The sequence below is a fragment of the Salvelinus alpinus genome, chromosome 27 (genome assembly GCF_045679555.1).
Source record: "Salvelinus alpinus chromosome 27, SLU_Salpinus.1, whole genome shotgun sequence".
Taxonomy (NCBI): domain Eukaryota; kingdom Metazoa; phylum Chordata; class Actinopteri; order Salmoniformes; family Salmonidae; genus Salvelinus; species Salvelinus alpinus.
This window is the reverse complement of record NC_092112.1, coordinates 29,903,578-29,917,974: the sequence shown is the minus strand read 5'-3', so window position 1 is coordinate 29,917,974 and position 14,397 is coordinate 29,903,578. Positions and strand designations below refer to the sequence as shown.

At 47.0% G+C, this 14,397-nt stretch overlaps 1 protein-coding gene across 4 annotated transcripts in view; it reads right to left on the bottom strand.

Annotated features, from left to right (window-relative positions):
• ehd3 (EH-domain containing 3) overlaps positions 1–14,397 on the bottom strand; it is a 41,838-nt gene that overhangs the window by 22,022 nt on the left and 5,419 nt on the right. For all 4 annotated transcript variants that reach the window (XM_071370253.1, XM_071370254.1, XM_071370255.1 and 1 more), the window contains 2 exons: positions 8,562–8,738; positions 5,078–5,175 (listed from right to left, as the gene is read on the bottom strand). In XM_071370253.1, coding sequence (XP_071226354.1) covers positions 5,078–5,175; positions 8,562–8,738 — 275 coding nt within the window. The remainder of the gene's footprint in view (positions 1–5,077; positions 5,176–8,561; positions 8,739–14,397) is intronic.

Here is a 14,397-nt window from a genome sequence, read left to right as displayed (position 1 = left end):
CACAGGAAGCCAGTTACTCTCTCTTTTCTCTCCCTGACATGGAACAAGGAGACCCTTTTTCCCGGAATATTGGTGTGTCGTGTGTGCCAAGACATACTTCCGTTCAATCACCTCTGAGGATTCTACGAATTTTATTTGCATCTCTCACTGTGACATCTATCATCAGTGAAAAGACACAAGAGTGAGGGAAACATTGGCACACACTAAAAGAAAAAGTAATGCACCATGTACATACAATGTTGACAATCCATTCTAGCCAGGTACTTCCAGAGAGTGTTTATGTCAGTACACTCTTAGAAAAAAAGGTGCTATCTAGAACCTAAAAGGGTTCTTCGGCGGCCCCATAGGAGAACCTGTCACGATCGTGTGGAGGAGAGACGGACCAAAACGCAGCATTTGGAAAATAAGCCATCTTCCTTTTATTAATGAAGGCAAAACGAAACAAAAACACTTACAAACTAACCAAAACAATAAACGACCGTGAAGCTAATAAACGTAGTGCACATACACAGGCTACAAACGTTCAGACATAGACAATTCCCCACAACAAACTAAAGCCTATGGCTACCTTAAATATGGCTCCCAATCAGAGACAACAGAAACCAGCTGTCTCTAATTGGGAACCCATTCAGGCAACCATAGACTTTCCTAGACAACTACACACAACATAGACACAGCTAGACAACTATACTAAACATAAAGCCAACTACTCTAAATAAACCCCCTAAACCTTACAATCACCCTGGACACTACAAAACCCACATAAATACCCATGTCACACCCTGACCTAACTAAAATAATAAAGAAAACAAAGAATACTAAGGCCAGGGCGTGACATAGCCCCCCCCTTAAGGTGCGAACTCCGGGCGCACCAGCACAAAGTCTAGGGGAGGGCCTGGGTGGGCATCTGACCACGGTGGTGGCTCAGGCTCAGGGCGAGGTCCCCACCCCACCATAGTCAATCCCAGCTTATATCTCCCCCTACAAATGACCACCCTCATATTACCCCCACTTAATCTTTTGGGTAACATCGACACAAGGGGCAGCACCGGGATAAGGGGCAGCACCGGGATAAGGGGCAACACCGGGATGAGGGACGGCAGCTCCGGGCTGAGGGACGGCAGCTCCGGCCTGAGGGACGGCAGCTCCGGCCTGAGGGACGGCAGCTCCGGACTGGCTGGCGGATCCTGGCTGGCTGACGGATCCTGGCTGGCTGACGGATCCTGGCTGGCTGACGGATCCTGGCTGGCTGACGGATCCTGGCTGGTCATGGCTGGCTGACGGATCCTGGCTGGTCATGGCTGGCTGACGGCTCTGGCTGGTCATGGCTGGCTGACGGCTCTGGCTGGTCATGGCTGGCTGACGGCTCTGGCTGGTCATGGCTGGCTGACGGCTCTGGCTGGTCATGGCTGGCTGACGGCTCTGGCTGGTCATGGCTGGCTGACGGCTCTGGCTGGTCATGGCTGGCTGACGGCTCTGGCTGGTCATGGCTGGCTGACGGCTCTGGCTGGTCATGGCTGGCTGACGGCTCTGGCTGGTCATGGCTGGCTGACGGCTCTGGCTGGTCATGGCTGGCTGACGGCTCTGGCTGGTCATGGCTCGCGGAAGGCTCTGGCTGGTCATGGCTCGCGGAAGGCTCTGGCTGATCCGGTCTGGCGGAAGGCTCTGGCTGATCCGGTCTGGCGGAAGGCTCTGGCTGATCCGGTCTGGCGGAAGGCTCTGGCTGATCCGGTCTGGCGGAAGGCTCTGGCTGATCCGGTCTGGCGGAAGGCTCTGGCTGATCCGGTCTGGCGGAAGGCTCTGGCTGATCCGGTCTGGCGGAAGGCTCTGGCTGATCCGGTCTGGCGGAAGGCTCTAGCTGATCCTGTCTGGCGGACGGCTCTAGCGGCTCCTGTCTGGCGGACGGCTCTGTAGGCTCATGGCAGACGGGCAGACGGACAGTTCAGACGGCGTATGGCAGACGGGCAGTTCAGGCGCTGCTGGGCAGACGGGCAGTTCAGGCGCCGCTGGGCAGACGGGCAGTTCAGGCGCCGCTGGGCAGACGGGCAGTTCAGGCGCCGCTGGGCAGACGGGCAGTTCAGGCGCCGCTGGGCAGACGGGCAGTTCAGGCGCCGCTGGGCAGACGGGCAGTTCAGGCGCCGCTGGGCAGACGGGCAGTTCAGGCGCCGCTGGGCAGACGGCAGACTCTGGCCGGCTGAGACGCACTATAGGCCTGGTGCGTGGTACCGGAACAGGAGGTACCGGGCTAAGGACACGCACCTTCAGGCTAGTGCGGGGAACAACAACAGGGCACACTGGACTCTCGTGGCGCACTCTAGGCCTGGTGCGTGGTACCGGAACTGGAGGTACCGGGCTGAGGGCACGCACCTCAGGGCGAGTGCGGGGAGAAGGAACAGTGCATACAGGGCTCTGGAGACGCACAGGAGGCTTGGTGCGTGGTGCCGGAACTGGAGGCACTGGGCTGGAGACACGCACCATAGGGAGAGTGCGTGGAGGAGGAACAGGGCTCTGGAGATGCACTGGAAGCCTGGTGCGTGGTGTAGGCACTGGTGGTACTGAGCTGGGGTGGGAAGGTGGCGCCGGATATACCGGACCGTGAAGGAGGACACGTGCTCTTGAGCACCGAGCCTCCCCAACCTCACCAGGTTGAATGATCCCCGTAGCCCTGCCAGTGCGGCGAGGTGGAATAGCCCGCACTGGGCTATGCAGGCGAACCGGGGACACCACCTGTAAGGCTGGTGCCATGTACGCCGGCCCGAGGAGACGTACTGGAGACCAGATACATTGGGCCGGCTTCATGGCACTCGGCTCGATGCCCAACCTAGCCCTCCCAGTGCGGCAAGGTGGAATAGCCCGCACTGGGCTAAGCACGCGTACTGGGGACACCGTGCGCTTTACCGCATAACACGGTGTCTGACCAGTACGACGCCCTCTTACTCCACGGCAAGCCCGGGGAGTTGGCTCAGGTATCCAACCCGGCTTCGCCACACTCCCCTTTAGCCCCCCCCCCAATAAATTTTTGGGTGTTACTCACGGGCTTCCAGCCACTCTGCCTTGCCTTTGCCTCATAAAACCGCCTCTCCGCTTTCGCTGCCTCCAGCTCCGCTTTGGGACGGCGATATTCCCCTGGCTGAGTCCAGGGTCCTTTGCCGTCCAGGATCTCCTCCCATGTCCATGAGTCCTGTTTACTTTGCCGCTGTTGTTGGTTCCGATCATGCTGCTTGATCCTGTTGTGGTGGGGAATTCTGTCACGATCGTGTGGAGGAGAGACGGACCAAAACGCAGCATTTGGAAAATAAGCCATCTTCCTTTTATTAATGAAGAAGGCAAAACGAAACAAAAACACTTACAAACTAACCAAAACAATAAACGACCGTGAAGCTAATAAACGTAGTGCACATACACAGGCTACAAACGTTCAGACATAGACAATTCCCCACAACAAACTAAAGCCTATGGCTACCTTAAATATGGCTCCCAATCAGAGACAACAGAAACCAGCTGTCTCTAATTGGGAACCCATTCAGGCAACCATAGACTTTCCTAGACAACTACACACAACATAGACACAGCTAGACAACTATACTAAACATAAAGCCAACTACTCTAAATAAACCCCCTAAACCTTACAATCACCCTGGACACTACAAAACCCACATAAATACCCATGTCACACCCTGACCTAACTAAAATAATAAAGAAAACAAAGAATACTAAGGCCAGGGCGTGACAGAACCCTTTGAAGAACCTTTTTTGGTTGCATGTAGAACCCTTTTGGGATCCATGAACAATCCGTTCCACAAATAGTTCGACATGTGACCCAAAAGGGTTATCCTATGGGGACAGCCAAAGAACCATTTATTCATTGAGTATAGTGGTAAACACCATATATGTCTACTGCAGAGTCTTGATGTCCTTGTTGATAAGAGGGCTGGAACACTGTGACATCATGGTGACATTGATCAGTACTCCTGTCCACTTTGCCATTCCCAGAACCACAGATACATTCAGAATACCAGAGGGCATAAATGAAGGTGTATTTACATACTTTGCAGCTTTGAAACCCCTATGAGAGTCATCACTGAAATAAAACACAGATTTCTTATTAGGATTAAGCGTGTGTGTACTCAGAGACTAATAGACAATGGTCTTTACTGTTTACTGGAATTCATGTGGAAAGAGCTGCTGGACCATGTTACACAGTCCTATAAACATAGGGGTGTTGCATAGAGTATCTCACTCTGATCTCTGGTGTCTTTCAACACATCATGATTGAATGCAGATTAAAACACTGCCACAGCTACACGTTTCCCTGACTTCCCATACAGTATGTGGTTTAAAGGGTCAAAGGGTCAGAGGAAAAAAAGGTCAGTCACAGAGAAGCAGGATATCTGAAGGTTGCTTGCTATTTTCACCACAAATACTGGAAATTGAAGGTTCAAACGTGTCCCAGAAAATGCTAATAGAGTAATTACAGAAGTGGTTTCAGTGTGGAAGACATAATTAAAGTTTTGATCCAGAACTGGCTATGCAAATGTCTCAGTGGGTTCAGCAGCACAGGTGGAGAGAGGGGAGGAGGTTGTAAGGGATGGAGGGGTTGAGAGAGGGATGGACATATGGGTGGAGATTAGGGTAGAGGAATGGAGAGAGGGGTAGAGGGGTTGAGAGAGGGGTGAAGACAGGGGTAGAGAGATTGTAAGGGATGGAGGGGTTGAAAGAGGGGTAGAGATAGGGGTGGAGTGGTGGAGGGAGGGGTAGAGGGGTTGAGAGAAGGGTATAGGGGTGGTGACAGGGGTGGTTGGTTGAGAGAGGGGTGGAGAGGTAAAGAGAGGGGTGGAGAGGTAAAGAGAGGGGTGGAGAGGTTGAGAGAGGGGTGGAGAGAGGTTGAGAGAGGGGTGGAGAGGTTGAGAGAGGGGTGGAGAGGTAAAGAGAGGGGTGGAGAGGTTGAGAGAGGGGTGGAGCGGTTGAGAGAGGGGTGGAGAGGTAAAGAGAGGGGTGGAGAGGTTGAGAGAGGGGTGGAGAGGTAAAGAGAGGGGTGGAGAGGTTGAGAGAGGGGTGGAGAGGTTGAGAGCCATACCTCTGCTGATCCTCTGCTTCTCTCCAGACAGGATACCAGGAGTATCAATCACACTGATGCTCTCCAGAACAGGGTTGGGAAGCTGGGCACACACAAACCTACAGGACATAAGACAAGATTTAAGAAACACTTTAGATAGCCCAACACTGAAGAATTACAGAGCCTACATGATCAAATCTGACACAGAAAAAGAGTCGGACGGACATAAGACAAACACTCCCAGACTGACACAGACACACAGACAGATAGTTGGGTTTTCTTCATGTAAAACAAAGTATTGACCACTTTGGACAAAGTTTGTCTTAGGATTCAAAAAGGCAACTGGTAATGTTTGACATTCAACCATGTTCCAACTGTGACATTGGCTTTTTCTTATCTGTGGAAACATGACACTGATGTCGGAAATACAACTGATAATAAATCAGAATGTTAGCTGACCCTTTACTCTTGGAGTCTTCACTTTGCTTAGGGAACGTGCATTATCTGTTTAAACTGTTTTCTGAGCCAAGACAAATTTCTGTATACTTACTGTGGTATGATCTGCAGATTTGCACAACAAAGAGCGGCCGTAAGCCAAGAACCCTAACAACCCAAACATTTGTTCTGCTACTTAACATCAGAGCCACCTGCAGAAACCATCACAAAACATGTGTTCATATTTTACCGTCATTTAGCTAGGCAAGTCAGTTAAGAACAAATTCTTATTTTCAATGACAGTCTAGGAACAGTGGGTTAACTCCCTTGTTCAGTGGCAGAACGACAGATTTGTATCTTGTCAGCTCAGGGATTCGAACTTGCAACCTTTCGGTTACTAGCCCAACGCTCTAACCACTAGGCTACCCTGTCGTCCAATATCATCTCCCTTAGGACACACACTATGAGACCACAGCCTTGTGCTGACATTGGAAACCCTCAGTGGATTGCTCCCTCAACCTCCCGTGATCCAAAGTATGAATAGCATATTTAAGAAACACTTAATAGGTAATAAGGCAGTGAGCAGTGAGCAGCGAGCCCTTACCCAGAGCGAGGTGTGAGGTATGTATGACACGCACACATCAAATGATAAGGGTTAACAGACCCACTGACGGTCTGCCACTAAAAGGGGATACCCTGGGCGGTGAGCAGAGGGAAATTCAATCAGAGGTGGAATGTAGAGCTTGTGTAGCAGGTCTCTCCTCGTGGCATGATATCATCCTGTGACATGATATCATCCTGTGACATAGTAAACACAGCTACAGTTGAGGAAGGCTAAACTTAACTTTCATTCTCGCTCCTGCACTCAGTCCGCCTCCCTCCCTTTCCTTCTCTCAAGGACTGTGAGTTTCATGCCAACTGAGAAATATTTAATACTTTGGCATCAGTAAGCTAAGCAACTTACATTGCTTCCCTACATAAATCAAAGCGTGGGGGTATTCCAAAACAAATTGGAATTTCAAATTAGATTGTAATCTGAAACTTATTGGAAACTCAGCAGGAGCACAGAGAAACTCACATGACTAACTAGTAGAGTTCCAGAGAAATCTTTTGGCCATTTGAGCAAACTCAAAGCAAGTTTGAAAAACTTCTTCTCCCAGGGGCCTTTAGAATGTGGAACTCAAAAAACAACTTTCTTTGATGCACAGTATTGATATTCAATGCTAATAAGTTACTGAACATTCACCATTCCCTCTTTGATAAGGCAACTAAAAACAACCAGTAACAGTGCGCTTTTCATTTGCTGTATACAAACATGAGTCATCCATCTCTATAGATCAGGTATTCCCAAACTGGGATGCGCGCAACGCCGTCGGGGTACGCCAAATAAAAATGTGATTCACATTTAAAAACAGTCCATTTATATTTTCCAACAGGGCTATACATTTGGGTGAGGTTTTTTTCTCGCCTGAGTATCCTCGTTTCACTGCCAAAAATAAACTTAAACCATCTAGTGTTCAGTGAAATAACAACACAATGTCAAATACAGGTAGCCTAGTCAAATAATTAACATCCAATTACATGAACCATTACTCTATCCACTAACGGTCCATATGTAGCCAAACGTAGCTGATGCTCATATTGGTATCTGTACTGATGGCGCAAAAGCCATGACAGGGAGATGGAGTGGTAACGCTCGTGCAAGCAGTTACTCCCGACGTCACTTGGGTACACTGCAGCATCCACCGAGAGGCTCTTGCTGCCAAGGGAATGCCTGACAGCTTGAAAGACGTTTTTAACACGACAGTGAAAATGGTTTACTTTGTTAAAGCAAGGCCTCTGAAATCTCGTGTCTTTTCTGCACTATGCAATGATATGGACAGCGACCATGTAACGCTTTTACATCATACAGAAGTGCACTGGTTATCAAGGGGCAAAGTATTGACACATTTTTTTTTTTAATTGAGAGGTGAGCTTAAAGTTGTCTTTACTGATTTTCACTTGTCTGAACGCTTGCATGATGATGAGTTTCTCACACGACTGGCCTATTTGGGAGATGTTTTTTCTCGCCTGAATGATCTGAATGTAGGATTACAGGGACTCTCCACAACTATATTCAATGTGCGGGACAAAATTGAGGCTATGATTAAGAATTGGAGCTCTTTTCTGTCTGCATTAACAAGGACAACACACAGGTCTTTCCATCATTGTATGATTTTTTGTGTGCAAATGAACTCAAGCTTATAGACAATGTCAAATGTGATATAGTGAAGCACCTGAGTGAGTTGCGTGCGAAATTACGCAGGTACTTTCCCGAAGCGGATGACACAAACAACTGGATTCGTTATACCTTTCATGCCCTGCCTACAGTCCACTTACCGATATCTGAACAAGAGAGTCTCATCGAAATTGCAACAAGCAGTTCTGTGAAAATGTAATTTAATCAGAAGCCACTGCCAGATTTCTGGATTGGGCTGCGCTCAGAGTGTCCTGCCTTGGCAAATCGCGCTGTTAAGACACTGATGCCCTTTGCAACCACATACCTATGTGAGAGTGGATTCTCGGCCCTCACTAGCATGAAAACTAAATACAGGCACAGACTGTGCGTGGAAAATGATTTAAGACAGACTCTCTCAAATACAACCCAACATTGCAGAGTTATGTGCATCCTTTCAAGCACACCCTTCTCATTAACCTGTGGTGAGTTATTCACCATTTTCGATGAACAAATAAGGTTTTATATGTAAGATGGTTAAATAAAGAGCAAAATTATTGATTATTATTATATTATTATTTGTGCCCTGGTCCTGTAAGAGCTCTTTGTCACTTCCTACGAGTCAGTTTGTGACAAAAACTCCCACTCATTCTTATGTTTAATAAACAAATCGTTTGATGTGTGTGTGGCAAGCTACAATGATGGCAAAAAACAACATTTGAGAGTGCGCTGACCCTGGTGCTAGAGGGGGTACGCAGCTGGAGGTTGAATGTTTGAAGGGGTACAGGACTATAAAAAGGGAACTACTGATATAGATGAATAAAAAACACTACATGTGGACTGTTATAGTCTCACCTGTTGAGAAAGGCGTTTCCGAAGGCGTTGAGCTTCCTGAAGGGTTTCTTGGGGTCGACCACCAGGGCATTGCCAGGGATCAGCCCCTCCGTGTCTCCATGCATCACTGCAATGAAGGAGTCTGTGGTGGGCTCTGGCCCGATCCGCATTCCAGGGAAATCCTGCTCCAACAGGTATCTGGGGAGTAATAGGAGACATGGATATCTGGTTATGCTTTTCTTTATTGTCCACTATCTTAGTTGACATGTTACTTTACAACCCCTATACACCTGCCCTTTACATGGCAAACTTGTACTAACGCATCTTTTAAAATAAAATAATAGCAATGTTGAATTATAGGGTCACGGTCCAAGAGTTTATACTTGAATCAGTCTAAATTGATATCACAGATGTCAAATCTCTTCTAAATAGAGATTTGTGTGTAATATTGTAAAGATTTAGTATAATTCTATAGAATGTGCAAAATCCTACAAATGCATTGAATCGTAAATACTAGATTTCGCTGGTGATTCATTACTCAAGGCAATAAATTGTCATTTTAAACCACTTTCAACACTTAAAGCACTAACAGATGTGAGGTCAACCAGCTGATACTCTATGTATCCACTCGACACACACCCTGTGGGTCAACAGTGCTGGCTAGTACGATAGATGTGAGGAGCACTGACACAAGCCAGAATATATTGTCTCACTGTCCAGACCCAGATGTTTATCCTTCCCACTAGGGTTGGGCGGTATCTAGATTTCCATACCGTCATACCGTTTCTGTACCATACCGGGGTATACGGTATTACCGGAAGTGCACACAAGGGGCGCTATACCCCTAAAAAAAGTATACACATTTTTGACACACAAAATAATTTAGGCAACAAGGATTTTGATCCAAGTGGGGATTAAATGTCTCTACTATCACCAAGAAGCTTGGTCTTGACATCTAGCTACTTAGCTAGATAGTTAGCAAACCAAATGAATAGCTGGAGCCCTGAGCTGCATGTCATTTATTTGACACATCTTAGATTTGTTCCAGTTATTCTTAACTTATAGTTATAAGGAGTGGCGTAGCATGCACCCCCGCAGCCCCCGTGAGACGTTGGTGCCCCCAACCCTCCGCATTTAAAAAAAATATTATTATTATTATTGTTATTTACGGCATTTAAAATCATACCATCGGTATTTCGAAATACCCCGGCGTGCGGTATAAACGGTATACCGCCCAAGCCTACTTCCCACAGCTCTGCCACTGAGGCTTCGGTGAGATGAAGGGAGGCAGAGGGACTGTGTTATGTCCGTCATGATGGCAACGTTAATGAATGACCTTGTGTGTGTGCAAGTGTGTGTGTGTGCGTGCGTATGTGTGTGTGCACGTGTGTGTGTTTGGAAACAGACTAGAGAGGAAAGAGCTAAGCCTGTGTGCTTTCATAACACTTAGGACTGAGGAGTCAGCACACACACACAAACACAGGCCTAGCTCTTTCACTGCCACTCTTCGCTGCTGCTTGCTGCCGCTACATAGGCACATCCTCTATGAATAATGCACCACAGCACATGAAACTGAAGACGCTGCCTATGGCCCTATCCTGCAGGACAGTGGCCTCACATAGGGCACAAACCACAGAGAAATGGAGAGTAGCCCAACTAGCCCATTCCACCTCTCAGTTTCCTCTATCCCCAAGCCATTAGAGAGGCTAGCTCTGGAAACTCTGACAATGGACTGAACCATGACCGTCACAGGCAGAATAGGAATCCAACACAAAGCCATCACCTGACTTGGTCAGTGCTGAACCGTAGCTGATTAAATAGTCAAACGTTTCCAACTTTTGAAACTGACATATATGGCCTGGATTCAGCATAAATCTTTTGTCAGTGCTTTATGATGCTTCAAAATATGATTTAGCAAAATAAACTTTAGAGTGCGCAAGCAAAATAATCTGTATTATTATATTAAAAGCTTCCAGAGATGAGAGATTTTTATCCGGTGAACTGTGATCCATATCTAATACAATCTTGTCCAGGGATTGGTATACCTGGAATTCAGCGTAAGCCTGGTACAATCACAACCAGAGAAACATTTCAGGGATTTCTCTCTCTGTCTGTACCAAGGGACCACGACCACGTCTGGTTACAGAATGTTATAATAGCGCCAGAGGAGATGGCTGCTGTTTTACGATCCCCTAAACAATTGTGATATTGTGTGTTGTTTCGTGTTATTTGTAACTTATTTTGTACATAATGTTTCTGCCACTGTGTCTTATGACCGAAAAGAGCTTCTTGATATCAGGACAGCGATTACTCACCCCGTACTGGAGGAATACCTTTTCTTTACATTTGTAGGGGAAAGAGACAGAGATATCGGGGACGAAGGTCTGGGTGCCTTGTAAGGATCCGACGGTGAGTGTGTAATCTCCCTTTACCATCGGTCCTATTAGCAAATGTACAATCATTAGGAAAAAAAATAGACAAACTACGATCACGTATATATCCTACCAACAGGACATTAAAAACTGTAATATCTTATGTTTCACAGAGTCGTGGCTGAACGACAACATTAATAACATACAGCTGGCGGGCTTTACGCTTTTTCGGCACGATAGAACAGCGACGTCTGGTAAGAGGCGGTCTATGAATATTTGTAAACAACAGCTGGTGCACGAAATCTAAGGAAGTCTCAAGGTTTTGCTCGCCTGAGGTAGAGTATCTCATGACAAGCTATAGTCCACACTATTTACCAAGAGGATTTTCATCTATATTCTTCGTAGCTGTCTATTTACCACCACAAATCGATGCTGGCACTAAGACCGCACTCAATGAGCAGTATACGGCCATAAGCAAACAGGAAAATGCTCATCCAGAGGCGGCGCTCCTAGTGGCTGGGGACTTTAATGCAGGGAAACTTAAATCCATTTTACCTAATTTATACCAGCATGTTAAATGTGCAACCAGAGGGACAAAAACTCTAGACTACCTTTACTCCACACACAGAGACACGTACAAAGCTCTCCCTCGCCCTACATTTGGAAAATATGACCATAATTCTATCCTCCTGATACCTGCTTACAAACAAAAACTAAAGCAGGAAGCACCATTGACTCGGTCAATAAAAAAGTGGTCAGGTAAAGCAGATGCTAAGCTACAGGACTGTTTTGCTAGAATAGACTGGAATATGATTCTTCCGAAGGCATTGAGGAGTACACCACATCAGTCACTAGCTTCATCAATAAGTGCATTGATGACGTCGTACCCACAGTGACCGTGCGTACATACTTCAACCAGAAGCCATGGATTACAGGCAACATCCGCACTGAGCTAAAGGGTAGAGCTGCCGCTTTCAAAGAGCGGGAAGCTTGTAAAAAATCCCACTATGCCCTCTGACGAAACATCAAACAGGCAAAGCATCAATACAGGACTAAGATTGAATCATACTACAACGCCTCCAATGCTCGTTGGATGTGGCAGGGCTTGCAAACTATTACAGACTACAAAGGGAAGCACAGCCGCGAGCTGTGGCAAGTAACACTGAAACACGAGGCAAGTAACACTGAAACATGCATGAGAGCATCAGCTGTTCCGGATGACTGTGTGAGTAAGACCTTTAAACAGGTCAACATTCACAAGGCCGCAGTGCCAGACGGATTACCAGGACGTGTACTCTGAGCATGCGTTGACCAACTAGAAAGTGTATTCACTGACATTTTCAACCTGTCCCTGACTGAGTCTGTAATACCAACATGTTTCAAGCAGACCACCATAGTCCCTGTGTCCAAGAACACTAAAGTAACCTGCCTAAATGACTACTGACCCATAGCACTCATGTCAGTAACCATGAAGTGCTTTAAAAGGCTGGTCATGGCTCACATCAACACCATTATCCCAGAAACCCTAGACCCACTCTAATTTGCATACCGCCCCAACAGATGCACAGATGATGCAATCTCTACTGCACTTCACACTTCCCACCTGGACAAAAGGAACACCTATGTGAGAATGCTATTCATTGACTATAGCTCAGCATTCAACACCATAGTGGTAAGGGTAGGTAGCAACACATCCGCCATGCTGATCCTCAACACAGGGGCCCCTCAGTGGTGTGTGTGCTCTGACCCTCCTGTACTCCCTGTTCACTTCTGACTGCATGGCCAGGCACGACTCCAACACCATCATCAAGTTTGCGGATGACACAACAGTGGTAGGCCTGATCACCGACAACGATGAGACAGCCTATAGGGAGGAGATCAGAGACCTGGCCATGTAGTGCCAGGACAACAACCTCTCCCTCAAAGTGATCAAGACAAAAGGAGATGATTGTGGACTACAGGAAAAGGAGGACCGAGCACGCCCCATTCTCATCGACGGGGCTGTAGTGGAGCAGGTTGAGTGCTTCAAGTTCCTTGGTGTCCATATCACCAACAAACTGTCATGGTCCCCCTCAGAAGACTGAAAAGATTTGGCATGGGTCCTCAGGTTCTACAGCTGTACCATCGAGAGCATCCTGACTGGATGCCTCACTGCCTGGTGTGGCAACTGCTCGGCCTCCGACCGCAGGCAATGCAGAGGGTAGTGTGTACAGCCCAGTACTTTACTGGGGCCAAGCTTCCTGCCATCCAGGACCTCTATACCAGGCGGTGTCAGAGGATGGTCCTAAAAATTGTCAAAGTCTCTACCCACCCTAGTCATAGACTGTTCTCTCTGCTACCGCACGGCAAGCGGTACCGGAGCACCAAGTCTAGGTCCAAAAGGCTTCTTAACAGCTTCTACCCCCAAGCCATGAGACTCCTAAACAGCTAATCAAAGTGCTTCCCAGACCCCTCTTTTACACTGCTGCTACTCTCTGTTTATTATCTATGCATGGTCACTTTAACTCTACCTACATGTACACGTTACCTAAATTACCTCGACTAAACGGAGCCCCCGCCGATTGACTCTGTACCGGTACCCCCTGTATATACTGCAGCCTCGCTATTGTTATTTTACTGCTGTTGTTTAATTACTCGATACTATTATTTTTTTTACTTATCTATTATTTTATTTTTTTACTTAACACTTATTTTTCTTAAAACTGCATTGTTGGTTAATGGCTTGTAAGTAAGCATTTCACTGTAAGGTTGTATTCGGTCGGGCATGTGACAAATAACCTTGGATTTGATTTTGATTTGTTTAAGTTTCACTGTGGATTTCAAAGGACTGCCTAATTAAGATCAGTCATATTGCCAGATTGAGACAGAACCCTACCAATAAACCCACACCCAGCTGTCATTCTCACCCACATGTGCAAAAGCATGAGAACAAAGCTCTACTCATCTCCTGCTATTCAATTACATAACTGCAATATGATAACTTGATTGCAAATAAGTACTACAACTTAAAGCTAATATCTAATTTAGGTAGTACAAACTAAAAAGAAGTGAGAGTGCCCCAAAGCTTTTCAGACCTTACAACCTGATCCTACACAGTAAGTGCTTTCCGTGGCATTCTCTACATGATTCCAGAATGATGTCTCGCACTTGTCACGTCTCTCTATAACTCCTGGACTAGTCGCTCTGGAAACTATTACATTACATTTACGTCATTTAGCAGACGCTCTTATCCAGAGCGACTTACAAATTGGAAAGTTCATACATATTCATCCTGGTCCCCCCGTGGGGAATGAACCCACAACCCTGGCGTTGCAAGCGCCATGCTCTACCAACTGAGCCACACGGGACTGGAAGCTATTAGTGACTATAAGTTGCTATAGCAATAACGGAACGGATGAGAGGGTTGGAGACAGCAGGGTTAATCAGTGACACCAGAGGACTGCATCTCACCATTGGTCTTAGGATGGCAGGAGAAATACTAGCAT